The 17,214-nt window shown below is 41.2% G+C and overlaps 1 protein-coding gene across 2 annotated transcripts in view; it reads left to right on the forward strand.

The window, feature by feature from the left end:
• LOC147102787 (beta-1,3-N-acetylglucosaminyltransferase radical fringe-like) overlaps positions 1 to 17,214 on the forward strand; it is a 49,986-nt gene that overhangs the window by 19,584 nt on the left and 13,188 nt on the right. For both annotated transcript variants that reach the window (XM_085963596.1, XM_085963597.1), the window contains exons 2-6: positions 5,750 to 5,798; positions 7,675 to 7,777; positions 9,813 to 9,966; positions 10,666 to 10,751; positions 16,436 to 16,601. In XM_085963596.1, the coding sequence (XP_085819722.1) occupies positions 5,750 to 5,798; positions 7,675 to 7,777; positions 9,813 to 9,966; positions 10,666 to 10,751; positions 16,436 to 16,601 (558 nt within the window). The remainder of the gene's footprint in view (positions 1 to 5,749; positions 5,799 to 7,674; positions 7,778 to 9,812; positions 9,967 to 10,665; positions 10,752 to 16,435; positions 16,602 to 17,214) is intronic.

Here is a 17,214-nt window from a genome sequence, read left to right on the forward strand (position 1 = left end):
GTCAGTGCTGGGTCCCTAACTCTTTACAATCTATATTAACGATTTGGAGGAGGGGACCGAGTGTAACATATCAAAGTTTGCAGATGATAGTAAGATGGGAGGGAAAGTAGTGAGTGAGGAGGACATAAAAAACCTGCAAGGGGACATAGACAGGCTAAGTAAGTGGGCAGAGATTTGGCAGATGGAATACAATACTGGAAAGTGTGAGGTTATGCACTTTGGCAGGAGAAATCGTAGAGCAAGTTATTATCTTAATGGCAAGAAACTGGAAAGTACTGAAGTACAAAGGGATCTGGGGGTCCTGGTGCACGAAACTCAAAAGGTTAGTATGCAGGTGCAGCAAGTGATTAAGAAGGCCAATGGAATGTTGGCTTTCATTGCTAGGGGGATAGAATATAAAAATAGGAAGGTATTGGTGAGACCGCACCTGGAATACTGCATACAGTTTTGGTGTCCATACTTAAGAAAAGACATACTTGCTCTCAAGTCAGTACAAAGAAGGTTCACTCGGTTAATCCCGGGGATGAGGGGATGGACATATGAGGAGAGGTTGAGTAGATTGGGACTCTACTCATTGGAGTTCAGAAGAATGAGAGGCGATCTTATTGAAACATATAAGATTGTGAAGGGGTTGGATCGGGTGGATGCGGGGAGGATGTTCCTGATGATGGGTGAAACTAGAACTAGGGGGCATAGTCTTAGAATAAGGGGCTGCTCTTTCAAAACTGAGATGAGGAGGAACTACTTCACTCAGAGGGTGGTAGGTCCATGGAATATGCTGCCCCAAAAAGCTGTAGAAGCTACATCATTACATAAATTTAAAACAGAAATAGACAGTTTCCTAGAAGTAAAGGGAATTAAGGGTTACAGGGAGCGGGCAGGAATTTGGACATGAGTCTAGGTTCGGATCGGACATGGCCCTGTGGGTAGCGGAGCGGGCCCAGGGGCCGTGTAGCCTGATCCTGCTCCTATTTCGTGTGTCTAATTCTGTTAGATTCAGGAGATGGTTCTGTGATAGTAGATTGGCGGTTAGGATCAGATCAGCCATGATCTTATTAAATGGCGGAGCAGGCTCGAGGGGCCGATTGGCCTACTCCTGCTCCTATTTCTTATGTTCTTATGTTCTTACTATGATGTGTCCTTCGCTAAACTTTCCTTTCTTGTTCCTTCTAAGCTCCCAATATGCTATCCTGTATACTCTCTCTCTCTCTCTCTCTCCTCTCTGCATCCGCACCCTATTGAAATCCAGACTTAACGTACAGTGCCCTATCTGAATTCCTTTCTCAGGAGCCCCAAACTGTGGCACTCCTTTCTTTCCTCCGACAATTTTGCTTTTAAAACCAAAGCTGTTGTTACCTTATCTCTACTTCCCGATTGAGTTTCTCTGCTCTTTTTTACTTTTTACAATTTTGGTAATATCCTGTGTTAGATCCGTGGTCCAGTGGATAAATAATTACACGGATGCTGTACATAAACAAATAACAGGTCTTTACTGGAGGAGGGCAATCTCTAGACTGGAGTACAGAGGCATGCGCATAGCTTATATACCGGTGTGGTTACTGCCGGTACTACAGTATACAGGAGCTGTAAAAAGTAGTTCTGACTTAAAGCACATACACTACATCCTGCACTGCCGGTCTTGGCCGTTCACCTTGGTTACATAATGTAAGCCTTTTTTAAGGTAGATTTATTTTCCTTCAATGCCAAAAATAATAAATTATTCCTTGGTGCCAAATGCAATTTTTCTGGTGGGCCTCTGTCAATGCAACTTGGTAACTGGGTGCAAGGGGTACGGGGGAGAGAGGCACCCGGCATCAGTCCTACTATACAAAAAAAGGAAGGGTTGAACTAGAAAGGAAGGTTATATATACATATATAATCATGAACGGATTAAAGGATTAATTCTGCAGTCATTTGTGTATTCATAGAGCTAATGATGGGTTCACTCATGCCAAAGTTGTATGTAAAAAAAAAAAGGTCTGGAAATGCTTATGGAGGGCTGCATGTTAGACTATACAGTATTCAGGGAGACTCCTTTCTGACCCAGGGAATGAATTTGGAATGGCCAATCCAGGCTGCACGCCAGACTAATTTATGAACAGCTCCTGGGAGTAGTTTTTTTTCCTGCCAATTTTCTCCTGTCCTCTGGGCAAGTGGTTCATGCTGGGGTATAGTTGCACGGGAGTCTGCAGTCCTCTGTGGTACCTCACCAAGTCAGCAATTATTAACGAGGAAAACATCATGTATATCGGTATGGAGAGTCATGACTACAACGATGCCCACTGCTGGAAAATAAGAACTGAATCTATTTGTGCTTTACCAACCCAACAGTGTTGTACATTTTTTTTTAATGGATATACAGGAGTGATTTCCAGGCTGAGGATAGGCTGATGATCTTGAGGAAAGATCAGTTTTGCCTACTTACACAGTCAAACCTTTGTGTAATACTTAAGTCCTTTTTGATATAATGTAGAGAAAATCTCTCTCTCTTGTATCTGGACCTGCAATCCAGAATCATACAGATGAGGTTAGCATACTCATGCCAGAATCCATCCTCAATAACATCAAAAAGATGTGAAAAACTGGCAGTCGACAATAAGATCACTGGAAAATCCACACGTAAGTTCTCAATGTTTTTGATTTTAGTGATTGGTTGCATGAAAAAAAGGTTGAAAGTCACAAAAACTGGTGTCCCCTCCAAATTTCCCCAGTTTTCCTTTATTGTCATCCAAGTGTCTGCACTGAGTTTATCTTCCAGGGGTGCATCTCCTTCCAGGCATGTTCATTCCAACTTCTCCCTCTGAACAAACAAAAGGGGAGACTGAAAGAAAGAAGGGGACATAAGAGCCAGGAGAATAAAAAGGCAGAATAGAGACATAAGAGAAAGTAAGGAAAGATAAGAAACAGAAAATGAAGGAAATATAAATAAAGACTTGCATTTATATAGCGCCTTTCACGATCTCCGGATGTCCCAAAGCACTTTACAGTCAATGAAGTACTTATGAAGTGTTGTCACTGTTGTAATGTAGGAAACATGGCAGCTAATTTACGCACAGCAAGCGCCCACAAACAGCAATGTGACAATGGTCAAATAATTTTTTTTTTTTAGTGATGTTGATTGAGGGATAAATATTGGCCAGGTCACTGGGGATAACTCCCCTGCTCTTATTCAAAATAGTGCCATGGGATCTTTTATATCCGCCTGAGAGAGAGCAGACGGGGCCTCAGTTAAACGTCTCATCCGGAAGACGGCACCTCCGACAGTGCAGCACTCCCTCAGCACTGCCCTGGAGTGTCAGCCTAGATTTTTGTGATCAAATCTCTGGAATAGGACTTGAACCCACAACCTTCTGACTCCGAGGCGAGGGTGCTACCCACTGAGCCATGGCTGACACGGTTAAGCCAGGTGGGGGAGTGGGAGGGAAAGTTGGGGTTCCTTACATTGAATTTTAGACAACATCTTGCGTTTATATAATGCCTTTAACATAGAAAAACATCCCAATATGCTTTTCAGAGGCGCAATTAGAAAAAAATGGATGTTGAGTTTATAAAAAGAGATATTGAACTTTGGGTCTGATCATTTTTTTTTTTAACTTTAATAGAAAATTTGTTTAAAAAAAACAACCTTTGAGCTTTCTTCTACCTTCCTCAAATGTTCTTCTGTTACATTAGGCCCTCTTGGGAGACCAACCTCCGAGTTAAGGCAGGCTGACCACCTCTTACCAGGCCACTGCCATTGGTGCTCTAGACCAACTGACAGGATTTGTGCAAAAGCAGTCTGATGAAAAGTTCCCCTATTTTTTAATTTATTTTTGAACTATATTGTCTATTTAGCACCATTCTGCAGCAGCCAAGATCAGGAGATCACTGTGAATAAAAACCCACGTCCTACCATTCCGTGGCGTTGTGAATTGGTGCATTAATCGTCCTGTGCCATCCAGAAAAGGTGCATCTTTTAAACCTGCGAAGGAAGTTGGCACTCCTTGGGTTAACATAAATATTTGCTCAGTGCTCCACATGGAAGCCTAGCGGATGGATAGTTTTACATCTGCTAAGACTCTGCAAATGAAAACATGGCAGGGATGTGCTCCAACAAAAGCGCGTTGCAGATGTTTGCTTTCTGCTGCCAAGTGTAATATTTATCCTAGCAAGGAATTGTGGGAGTGCGACCATAGCAGATACTAATGGAGCAGAAATGTGTAAAAGATAAATATATAGCACAGTACTGAGGAAGCGTTGTGCAGTAGAGCATAATTGTTAGTGTCTGTATTTGATCACAATGAATTATGTTTCTTTAGGGCTTGTAGGTTGAGCTGGGCTCCTTCAAGTGTGCAGTGTTGACGAGACATAACATTGTCCATGCATCTAACCTTGAGCTTTGGTTGTATAATTTAGGGCCAAAGCAGGTAGGAGAGGAGGAGCTGCCTGGTATTAAAGAAGCTGTATGATCTATGACCCAATATTAGTATCTATAAGTTTTAGTTATTTGCTGTTCAGGATTTGCTTGAGCAATCATTACTTAACAAAAAAAAATGTGCAGTAGTTTATTGCCCACAGTTAAATCCTTCAGCTCCCTTAAGATTGGGGATTAGATTGGCTCAGTCTAATCAAAGGCAAGCCACTTACTCTAGCCATGGCTGGATTTCTGGTAATCTATTTTTTTTTAAAAACATTTGTATCATTGCGTAGATTTTCAAGAGTATTCATTTTCTCGAGCAAGAGTTTTACACCTTTATTGGTGACTTTTTTAAAGCTCTTATATATTTCCCAGTCCTACTATTTTTTTTGTCTACGTGAACCTTAACATTACTTCATACAAAGAAAACCTCTAGAACTAATGGCAAAGCTAGAGACTGCATATGGGAGAAATGTTGTTTCTCCATGTGTAAAGGGGTTAATTAAAGCTTTTGCCATTTATATCCACCCCCATAAGTTCTGTAATATTCTCAGAATGATGCTTAGTGTGTGTTGTGTAGAATTGTACATCACCCTCCAATTGAAATCGGTCACCGCTTCTACCCAGTACTGATATATTAGCGCATGTGCTTGAGATTAATGTTGGTAACGGTAGAAGCAATGAAAAGAGAAATAATTCTGTTGGTGGCAGAAGAAACAAAACTGCCAGAGGTCAAAGTTCACAAGTGGCAACCTTCTAAATGTTTCCTTTATTGCTCATGGAGGGAAGAGAAATGGTTGGAAAGATAAACATAGTCCAATTTACTTTATATTTTAAAAAATCATCGTGTTTCCACTGAGTATTAAATACACTGATCAGACCCGAATTCAGTCTCCATGTCCCTCTTTTGGTAGGACCAGAAAATAAACAAGTAAACTTTAACTAATAAACCTTTACAAAAACGTTAATAAATCAAATTAGAATTTGGTTATCCAAATTAATTATGCACTCCAGTCCCCGCGGCGCCCACCGGTCACAGTCTCCATGTCAACTGTATCACCAAATCACAGGTACCACAGGTAGGTTGAAAAGAGTACAATATATATTGTATTTGTGGTTTGGCTTACTTCCTCTTATAGGCCAATCAATGAAAGAAGCTACACATTTCAGTGGCACGGGATATCCTTAAATTGCAGTTTGCTTGAACTGGGCGAATGTTGAGTTTAACTCTTAAAATCAAATGTACAGCTGTCCGTATCATTAAGTAGCTGGCTTTGGGAATGCTAAGTAATTCAACAGGGATGAAATGAATATACTAGACAGTCCCTTAATACTTATTTTTCTTTCTCTCAGACATTCATATTCACAGATGGGGAGGACAGAGAATTGCGAGCAAAGGCTGGTGAGTATAGAAGCAAGAATCTAGCCTGGAACTTTACCAAGCGATGAAGGAGTCTGCTGTCCCTATTTCACCAGGGATGTGGATTGGCTGCTGTTCAGTTGTATAACCCAGTTTCTCCGAGCATTTCAGTAGCACCATTCATTGACTAGTTGGAATTCTCCAGAAACTCTCAGTATACCACTTGCACTTCGTATTCTGTGACTGCCGCTGACACGAATTGATGTAAAAATGATCAATTATTCTGCATTACATCTGTTCTGAGTGCATTTCATTTGTACAATGCCTTGCAATGTAAAAGTGTAATTACATATATAAAAACAGAGTATTTGTTGCATGTTTTTCAGTCTTTCAAAAGATTTTGAAATACTTTAAAGAAAATTCTATAACTTCCCTAGAACAGCATGTTGAATAATTATCTCTTGTAAATAAATTGGAGAGATGTTATTTTGAGGTCTGTTTTAACTGGCCTTGTATTCCTTTTTATTATTGCTGATGGGAAGAGGGAGCTGTGCTTTGCATGTGACTTGTATTCTGCCTGACCTGGCATGGCTTGATTTTCTCATGGGGTGGTACCAGGAAAGCTGTCATTCCTTAACATAGACATCTTCCCTTGGTGAGCACAGTGGAGTGGTCTGATAACCGGTGTCTTCATTACTGTCAGATAGGATTTCTAAGGATTTGAGATGCACTCTAACATCAATAAATCTCCGCATTACCTATTGGAGAGTCATAATTTTTAATCTGAAGATCACTGGTGCCCAAGTTATGAAGTGATGAATTTTATAATTTCTGCAACAGACTACCGATGAAGTGCTTCATGGCGGAAGTATGTTTCTGCAGGTGGGGAAGAATTCATCTCATCTGGCTCTGACACTACCCATCTTATCATTGATCTATAAAACTCCACAAAGAATGGTCAATGGTTGGAAACAGTGTTTCTGAATGCTTGTTAACTCACCAAAGAAGGGCAGTTTCTGTTTCAACATGTTTCATACTTTGGAACAGCCTATTTGGGCTGTAAAGGGTCCAAAGGTGAAGACTTTGGGTCCATAACTCAACCACTGCTAGTAGTTAACTGTGACACTAGTGGCAGTTATAGAGAAACTGATTGCTTGTGCCCTGCTGCATATGGCTGCGTGTAGGCAGCACCGTGTGAGGAAAAGGTAAATTAAGTTACCACGACAAAAGCAGCCTTAAGAGCCTGCTGAGGTGTTGTGCTCCATAGAATGGTGATTATTCTATAATCTCATGTACCAGTTGGACTTCATTTTTAAGTATTGCAGTATCAGTTTAGTTTCAGCATAAATCTGACCATATTTAAACAATTAACCCTGTTATTTGCCTACATAACAACAGTGAATGTACTTCAAACGTAATTTCTTTTCTGTAAAGCACTTTGAGTGTTCTGAGAATGTGAAGACGCTGTATTAACGCAAATTCTTCTTTCTTACAAAGATATTTTGGGAATTCTTTTAAAAGGTAACAATGTACAGTTTTATATAAATTCTGTATTGCTGAAGATGCCTTAAACAACATGCATTTTGTATTGGAGGGCATAGTGTGTTGGAAAGGTTTGTAATGGGAGCCCGCTGTATTCAGATAATCTTGTAAATGAAGAAATGATCTATGAATTTGGTGAGTTATAATCAGCACTAGCTTTCAAAAAAACAAGTACTTGTTTATCAAAAGAAACACGTTTGTGGTATATGACTGTAAATGTTAAGTACGTATTTTAGGAATAGGAGAAAAATCATTTTTTATCCAAAAGAGTTCAACTGAAAACAGATTAAGCCAGATGGGAGTAATTAAATGTTTTGGATGATGTTCAAATGATGAACCAACCACTCTTTTTTCTTTCTGCTTTCTCTTTGTTTAGGAGATCACATGATTAACACAAACTGCTCTGCTGCACATACACGCCAAGCACTTTGTTGTAAGATGTCTGTGGAGTATGACAAGTTCATTGAATCTAAAAAAAAGTAAGTATGTTTAGAAAATTACACTATATGCTTGTATATATCTAATAGGATGGACCATAGGTTTTCAGACTTGGGATCCCCAGATTCCAGGAGTTCCTGAGGCCATCTATGTTTGAATTTTTTCTATAATTATTGACTTACTAGCATTATTTTGTCTGTTGCTGTTTGATAATAAAGAAAAGAATCTCTGCAATCTTTTCGGTAGCTGATGCTTATCCAAAATGAAGTGGGAGTGAGCCAGTATTTGACACACACACACACACACACACACACACACACACACACACACACACACACACACACACACACACACACTTTGTAGTTCATAGAAAAAATAAACCCACTGAGCAAGTTGGACGTGCGTGTTAGGCTTGTGAGCTAAGTGACTGTCAGTGCTATTCAACCAGATAAAGCCACATGTTGACCAATTTTACAAGTTTATTTAAGTTAACTTTAAAAGATTGAGATAACCTAATGTCTTTATTCCAGGGGGTCTTATTATCAACCATCATGGCAGACTGCAGCATTTTCTATTGTACAGAGGTGCTGTATTGAGACAAAGCCTTCATAACAATAATAATACTGTACTGAAGAAATCAATGTCCTATTAAATGTTAAACAATTCTAATTACTGTAGTACAAAACTCTGTTGTGGAAGAGGACAGTTGAAAAGGCTCTTTTAGTATGAACATGTGCAATTTTTAGGAATATAATAATACCAATTTCAGAAATAGTCTGCTGCAAATCAAATATAATGTATTTTCTTTGGTTATATTAGTTCAGGCAGATTACTTTTGGAAGAATTGTAGTATGGTTGGTTGACTAGAATCAGTCTTTTTTGCAAGGTTCTAATGGCCAGCAACCTCAAAGCTAACCCAGCACACTTCCTGCTTACTCAATCAGGGAAGCCAGTGTCTTTCTCTTCTTTCTAACAGTACCTATCGGCGAGAAACAGGGGTAACCTGTTCAAAACTACAATGCAGAGGCCCACAAAGGGCTACAACTAGTGTAGTGGTTATGTTACAGGACTAGTAATCCAGAGGCTTGGACTAATAACCTAGAGAACATGAGTTTAAACCTCACCGTGGCAGTTTGAGAATTTGAAAAAAAAATCCCTAAATTTAAAGATAAAGCTGGTGACGATGAAGCTGTTAAATTGTCGTAAAAACCCAATTGGTTCACTAATATACCTTAGGGAAGGAAACTTGCTGTCCTTACCTGGTCTGGCCTACAAGTGACTTCAGTTCACACCAATGTGGTTGATTCTTAACTACCCTTTGAAGTGGCATAGCAAGCCACCCAATTGCACCAAACTGCTGCAAAGAATTACGAACGATTAAGGAACAAGTCTCACCACTAGCTTCTCGGGGCCACTAGGGGTGGGCAATAAATGCCGGCCTTGCCAGCGACGCCCACATCCCGGGAATGAATTAAAAACAAAATTCCTTACTTGATGATTTTCCAATCTCTGCTGCGCCACTGGCAAGCGGAAAGTAGTAATTTCCCTCGGGAAAGGAAGCAGCATAAGAGAGCAAGTTTCATCGGGCTATTTGCATGCTCCTGCCAGCAATGACTAACAGAAAGCCACTGACAAGTCATTCACTCTCATTTTCAGTCAGGAAGTAGTGCATGGCACAGGAAAAGCTGAAAATGAGAGGAAGAGAAAATGCAATTTTTATACAAAAAGACCTTTTATTTTTTTTTCCGTGAAACTTGTTAAAGCTTGATTGCCATAAGTGAATCTGCCACAAGTATTGTCTACAGTGCTAATACAACTTGCTTAACACCCTGGGCTTACTCTAGGAAAAATGCAGCACACTGCTAATTGAACACTTTCCTCCCACTCACCACAGGCGTGTGCTCGAAGCCTCACTACCTTCTGGTGCTAGGCCTCCATGTTTTAATTTTACAGATACATTAATTTATTTTGTAATCCATTCAACAGAAGTTCTTTTTATTCTGGTTTCACGAATTTCACCCCTATTGTGTATTGTCTGAAATATTAAGTCCTTCCTATTTTAACATTATTTTCCAGATGGTTTTGCCATGTTGACGATGATAATTATGTAAATATTCGCAGTCTGCTCTACCTGTTATCTGCATACTCGCACACACAAGATGTTTATATTGGCAGACCAAGCCTTGACCATCCAGTGGAGGCTGCAGAGAGGGTGAAGAGTGATGGGTCGGTAAGTGCAGTAAATGAGTTAAAGTACAGGAAACTTTGTTATATCCGGCACCGACGGGACCGAGCTGTTGCCGATCTATCAAAACTGACGGACATACCAGCGTTAATGTTGAAGCATACGGAGGTTTTCATCTCCGTATCTGACAACACTGTTGCTTAGCAACAGCTTCAAACAGTCGGCCCATACCTTGGAAGCGTCTCTGTAGCTTAGCAACAGCTTCAGAGAGACTTTCCAGAGCCTGACTGTTGGGGAAAAAAAAGCCACGAGAAGGAAAAAAAGCCACGAGAAGAAAAAAAAACCTAACCAAACAGCTCCTGATTTCTGCCGGTAGATCGAGGTTTCCGGACATACAACCTCCGGATAAACCAAAGTCTCCTGTATAAGGATTCAGTAGAAGAATCCATTTGCCAGTGTCAAGAATACTGATAAGTTTCTTTAATGGCAGGACACTGAGCCACATATTGATGTATCCAAGCTGTGCTGTTTGTGCTCATCATTTTCTCTCCACGAGTTCAGAAAATCTGCTCCCTGAGCTGATCCAGTCATCATTCCACCTGGAGATCTGGCCCTGGAGAGAGCCAGACTCTCAATGCTTGAAATTTTCAAAAAAATGTGACTGATCAGACAAATTGTACCAATTTAGTTCTGTCTTTATTACAAATGGTGTAGTAGAAACATGGTCTTGTTTGTGTCCTTCAGACCTCTGTGAAGTTCTGGTTTGCTACAGGAGGAGCTGGGTTCTGTATCAGCCGTGGGCTGGCACTAAAGATGAGTCCGTGGGCCAGGTACCATTTCTTTATATATGTTGCATTAATCAGTCTTCCTAGTCTTGCTGGATGTGCTTCCCCTCAATTCCCGGTAGCTATTTCTTTTACTTGTGTTTGAGGATCTTCTTTATAGAGCCCAGAATATATCTGTTTAGTTAATAAAGAAGTGAAGTCGACACCATCTGGTGCAAGTATCAGGTAGGCTCAATTGTTACCCCTCTCAGCTCTGAGTCCGAAACCTATGGATTCAGGCCTACTCCAGAACTTGAACACACATTTCGGATCATACTGCTGTGCAATACTGAGGGAGTGCTGCACTATTGGTTGTCTTGTCCTTTGGATGGGATGTTAAACCAAGGCCCTGTCTACTTGCTCCAGTTCTTCGGAATAGAGCTAGCTTGATGGATTGAAAGGCCTTTTCGAACTCTGGATTTTTCTTATGCACTGTACCCAGCACTGGCGTCAATATATTTAGTTTGCGTGTTTTATGTTAATTCCTCCCTTGTTGCCAAGGTTTTTGTAAAATTGCTGGAAACAGAATTACACTCATGTCGATGCTAGGTAGAAGCTGCACTCTGCAGGAATCCACTTGGCTAATATCACTACAGCATTTCTGTGTGTTCGGTACACACGCTTCAAGTACAAGTTTTCTCAGGAAATAAAGATAAAAAACATTTTTTTAAACTACCTGGAACACATCAAGGGCAAATATTTTACAATCGAGATACTTGTTTGAAAGGTGACTGTATGATTATTTTTGTTACACTGCATACAAATGACACTGCTATATTTTCAACATTTATGGATCATTACTATAACGAACATTTTCTGTAAACACACCATGTTGACTCTTGCCAATTAAACTTCTCTACACCTGATTGACATGAAACAAAAACTCACCAGTGTCACGTAGCTACAGTAAAAACTCAAATGTATGATCGCTACTTATTGTTCGGTCTCTACGTGTACATATGGGTAGAACTTAAAAACAAAAAGGGGGCAAGCACTTTGCTGGGAGTGTACTATAGGCCCCCAAACAGTCAGGGGGAGATAGAGGAACAGATATGTAGGCAAATCTCAGAGAAGTGTAGAAATAATAGGGTAATAATAGTAGGGAATTTCAACTTCCCCAATATTAACTGGGATAGTCAGAGTGTGAAAGGCTTGGAGGGTGCGGAATTCTTAAAATGCATCCAGGAGAGCTTTTTGAGCCAGCATGTAGAAAGTCCTACAAGAGAGGGGGCGGTACTGGACCTAACTCTAGGGAATGTAGCTGGGCAAGTGGTAGAAGTGTTAGTAGGGACCAAAGTGGCAGTCTGTGTGTAGAGCTGGAAGATGTAGGTGAGGTTTTAAATGAATATTTTGCATCTGTGTTCACTGGAGAAGGACGATGTAGGCATAGAAATCAGGCCGGGGGATTGTGATATACTTGAACAAATTAGTATTGAGAGGGAGGAGGTACTAGCAGTTTTAGCAGGCTTAAAAGTGGATAAATCCCCAGGCCCAGACAAGATGTATCCCAGGCTGCTGTGTGAGGCAAGAGAGGAGATTGCAGGGGCTCTGACACAAATTTTCAGAACCTCTCTGGCCACAGGGGAAGTGCCAGAGGACTGGAGAACAGCTAATGTAGTACCATTATTCAAGAAGGGTAGTAGGGATAAACCAGGGAATTACAGGCCAGTGAGCCTAACATCAGTGGTAGGGAAATTATTGGAAAAAATTCTGAGGGACAGAATTCGTCTCCATTTGGAGAGGCAAGGATTAATCAAGGATTGTCAGCATAGCTTTGTCAGGGGGAAGATCATGTCTAACCAATTTGATTGAATTTTTTGAGAGGGTGACTAGGTGTGTGGACGAGGGTAGTGCAGTTGATGTAGTCTACATGGACTTCAGTAAGGCTTTTGACAAAGTTCCGCATGGGAGACTAGTCAAGAAGGTAAGAGCCCATTGGATCCAAAATTGGCTTAGTGGCAGGAGGCAGAGGGTGATGGTCGAAGGTTATTTTTGTGACTGGAAGCCTGTGTCTAATGGTGTACCGCAGGGATTGGTTCTGGGTCCTTTGCTGTTTGTAGTGTACATTAATGATTTAGATATGAATGTAGGAGGTATGATCAGTAAGTTCGCAGATGACACGAAAATTGGTGGAGTGGTAAATAGCGAGGAGGGAAGCCTCAGGCTACAGGACGATATAGACGGGTTGGTCAGATGGGCAGAACAGTGGAAAATAGAATTTAACCCTGAAAAGTGTGAGGTGTTGTATTTTGGGAGGACTAACAAGGCAAGGGAATACACAATGAATGGTAAGACCCTAGGAAGGACAGAGGATCAGAGGGACCTTGGTGTGCATGTACATAGGTCCCTGAAGGCAGCAGGACAGGTAGATAAGGTGGTTAAAAAGGCATATGGGATACTTGCCTTCATTAGCCAAGGCATAGAATATAAGAGCAGGGAGGTTATGATGGAGCTGTACAAAACGCTAGTTAGGCCACAGCTAGAATACTGTGTGCAGTTCTGGTCGCCACACTATAGGAAGGATGTGATTGCATTGGAGAGGGTGCAGAGGAGATTCACTAGGATGTTACCTGGGCTGGAGCACTTCAGCTATGAAGAGAGACTGGACAGGCTGGGGTTGTTTTCCTTAGAGCAGAGAAGGCTGAGGGGGCACCTGATTGAGGTGTACAAAATTATGAGGGGCATAGATAGGGTAGATAGAAAGGAACCTTTCCCCTTAGTAGAGGGTCAGTAACCAGGGGGCATAGTTTCAAGGTAAGGGGCAGGAGGTTTAGAGGGGATTTAAGAAAAACCTTTTTCACCCAGAGGGTGGTTGGAATCTGGAGCTCACTGCCTGAATGGGTGGCAGAGGCAGGAACCCTCAACATTCATTTAGATGAGCACTTGAAATGCCATAGCATACAAGGCTACAGACCAAGTGCTGGAAAATGGGGTTAGAATAGACAGGGCTCGATGGCCGGCGCGGACACGATGGGCCGAAGGGCCTCTTTCTGTGCTGTATAACTCGACGACTCTATCTATGACAATTTGAATGTATTAAGCGCCCTGCTTCTATCACTCCACGGAGAATGAAAGTAGGTGTTGGTAAACTACAGAGTGCAGATTCATAAGCTGCATGAAAACTTGTTGAGCAAAGCCAAAGCTATTGAAAGCTGAACAACATATGAGTGGCACCCACCCACACAGCTCGTTTGAATTCACAGCTGCATTCACTCAGCTTTTAGACACTGTGTGCTTTAAAAACAAACTGTCGTGGACCTTTCCCCCCCCCCCCCCCCCCCCGCTGACTGCAACTATTTCCTTATTCTGCAGGCTGGTTACCACGTCCAAGAATTTTTTCTTGGTCGCTACTGAATTTCGCTGCTCCACTCTGTTTCTAGACCTTTTCAGCCGACTGGTTCACATCCCATTCAAGTGGGTCAGTTACAGTCCAGCTCTCTTCCCCCAAAAGCTTTCTTATGTTAGATTAATATCCACAAACAAACTGAATCTCTTTGCACCCCAAACCTGCTTTTTTTTTAAATTATCATTGCGCACTGACTGAAGTGGTCAAGTTTAACAATTAATCCCAAATCACAGTAAGCCACTTTCTGGGGAACGTGTACCAGTTAAACCCCTAGGTCTAATTTACAGATGGAATAATGCATCAAAAAAAACAGTCAATACAGAACTATAGAAAATATATATGTACTGGTCTGTCTGCTTAAAAATAAGAAAAGACAAGTCGGAAGTCCTTGCAGCTTCTCTCAGTAAACGCTTAATAATACAGTCACATAACAACTCCGAGTTCCCATCCGTAATTATTGTAATGTTTAGGCAAAGTAGGAGACCAAAGATCATGAGATTCATAAGAATCATTTTCTTTGAAGATAAAATAATTTCTTCTCAATATTCAGGCAATCAAAATGTTACATCTTTTTAATACTTTGGTAGACAAAGTGGAGTCAGCTTGAACCAAGACTTCCTGGAGCCTTAATAGTCTGTTTTTGACATCTGATATTGATTGAAAAGCACAATTCTGACTGTGAGACTGAAACAGATGAATAGCCCTTGTCCTTCAAAGAACCTGTAATTTGATTAGTTTCTGAACCAAAGCTTTTGTGGAGCTCTGTACAAGATGCCCTAGCCTAGATTTTCTGACTGGCATTATTTTAAATGCTGATCAGAAATGTATTGCCTCTAGGCAACTATTACAGTTTTCCAAGGAAGCACTTGGACACCATCTTAAGTGAGCACATCTCGTAGGATAAACACTTGTTACAGGGTTTGCTCTTAAACGTTGTTACATAGTCAATTTCACAGTGCTAACCCTGCATTCATTACAGCATTCCAGTGATCAAGATGTAATAAGACGACTCTCCGACACTGCTCTCACATGGGTCTGGAAATTGCGGTGGGTAATAACCGCAAACGAACAGCGTTCGCTGTTATTACCCCTTTGAAACTGACCGCAACGTCCGGATTTAGCGCATGCTAAGGCGGAAATCCTGAAGTTGCAGTCAGTCATTCACTGCTCCGACACTGGCTGCGCTGTGGTCACCATCACCCCTCCCATCCCCCCATAGCCAGCAATCAGTGTAATCGGGGAAATCAGTGAAACTGACACACATTTTGGCTTTTCCACGGTAATATCGCTGTTAAATACCGCATTAAGAGTTAGACCCATTGGATTAGGTGTAACTGAGGTTTTAACAGCATATTGCCTACTAAACAAAGGTTATGGCCCTGTAAAACTAATACTAATTTTGTGGAGTGTCAAATTTATCCATTTTAATAAAAATTACAATTTTTTTTTAAGAAACTTTAATAAAGAACAATTTAAAAAAAATGTTTGTTTATCTTTATTTCAGGTTTACCTTGTCCCTGTGCGAGAGCCCCAATCTTTGTTTTGCTCGCTATAACACTTCAAAAGTTAGAATAAAAGGAGCTTATTCACTTCCTGGTTCCCGGACTGTGAGAATTCTGCATTGCGATTGGCTGCTTGGACAGCTTGTTGACATCACAGCAGCTCGCACTATGGAATTCCCCATTAACTTACGCCGCTCTCAACTGAACGTCAGAAAAGGCAAAATTCTCACCACAGAGATCATGAGATCTTTGTGGGAAGCTTACTTCAGTGCCAGCGGTGAGCGCCTTTGCTTCACCGCTGACCGCAAATTACGGGCCATTATCTGTTCAATGTTAAGTATTCTTATAACCTCGTCAGACTTTTGCTCTAAGGTTATCATTTGACTTGCATAGAAGCAATTAAACTGTTCTGGATTTTTTTTTTAGTTGGGTTATAGTTTAATTTATAACTTGCTGTCTGTACTCGGATTGTTTCAATCCCTCCCTTCACTTTGCTATTTGTGGGGTTTTTTTCTTCCTCTTCTGTTCTTTCTTTAGTTCTTTATGCCTCCTGCAGTTTTTTCCTTTGCTTCTCTTGATTCAAACCTCTAGATAATTACATTTGCTGGAAGTTAATTCTATATATGAACAACGGGTACCACCCCTCATGCTCCTCGTTCCTTTGCCCTTGCGCCTGCCACCATACTTCTTGTGCTCCTTTATAGCTGTCTCTTTGCTCTCATTAAAGTGGAGGAAGTACAGGGAGCTAAGATCACACCAGGTTCCCTTGATGTGCTCTCATTGTAAGAATGGTACAAAACTCCCATTCTGTATAAATATCACCCTTTGATTTTTGTTAACAGTTTTGGGAACTTTATCAGTACGGCGGAGAAGATCCGACTCCCTGACGACTGCACAATTGGTTATATCATCGAAGGTCTACTGGAGGTGAAGATGATTCACAGCGACCTGTTCCACTCTCACCTAGAGAACCTGCAGCAGATCCCACCACCTATCATCCCCAGACAGGTCAGGCTCTCCAGGCTTCCTTTTAGAATTGTCTTGACTTTTCTTATTTTTATTCTCCATTTTTCCCTGAAAGCAATCACTGGTGTTAGGATACAGTTCCGCATGACAACAACAACAATTTGTATTTATATAGCGCCTTTAAACATAGAAACATAGCAGATAGGAGCAGGAGTAGGCCATTCGGCCCCTCGAGCCTGCTCCGCCATTCAATGAGATCATGGCTGATCATCCAAATTCAGTATCCTGTCCCTGCTTTCTCCCCATACCCCTTGATCCCTTTAGCCTTAAGAAATATATCCAACTCCTTCTTGAATATATTTAATGAATTGGCCTCTAATGCCTTCTGTGGTAGAGAATTCCACAGGTTCACCACTCTCTGGGTGAAGAAATTCCTCCTCATTTCTGTCCTAAATGGCATGCCCTTTATCCTTAGACTGTGACCCCTGGTTCTGGACTCCCCGACCATCGGGAACATCCTTCCTGCATCTAGTCTGTCCAGTCCTGTCAGAATTTTATAAGTTTCAATGAGATCCCCTCTCATTCTTCTAAACTCCAGCGAGTACAAGCCCAATCGACCCAATCTCTCCTCATACGTCATTCCTGCCATCCCAGG

The sequence above is a fragment of the Somniosus microcephalus genome, chromosome 21, assembly GCF_052327205.1.
Source record: "Somniosus microcephalus isolate GS21.2 chromosome 21, FLI_Smic_1.0, whole genome shotgun sequence".
In the NCBI taxonomy this organism is placed as follows: Eukaryota; Metazoa; Chordata; class Chondrichthyes; order Squaliformes; family Somniosidae; genus Somniosus; species Somniosus microcephalus.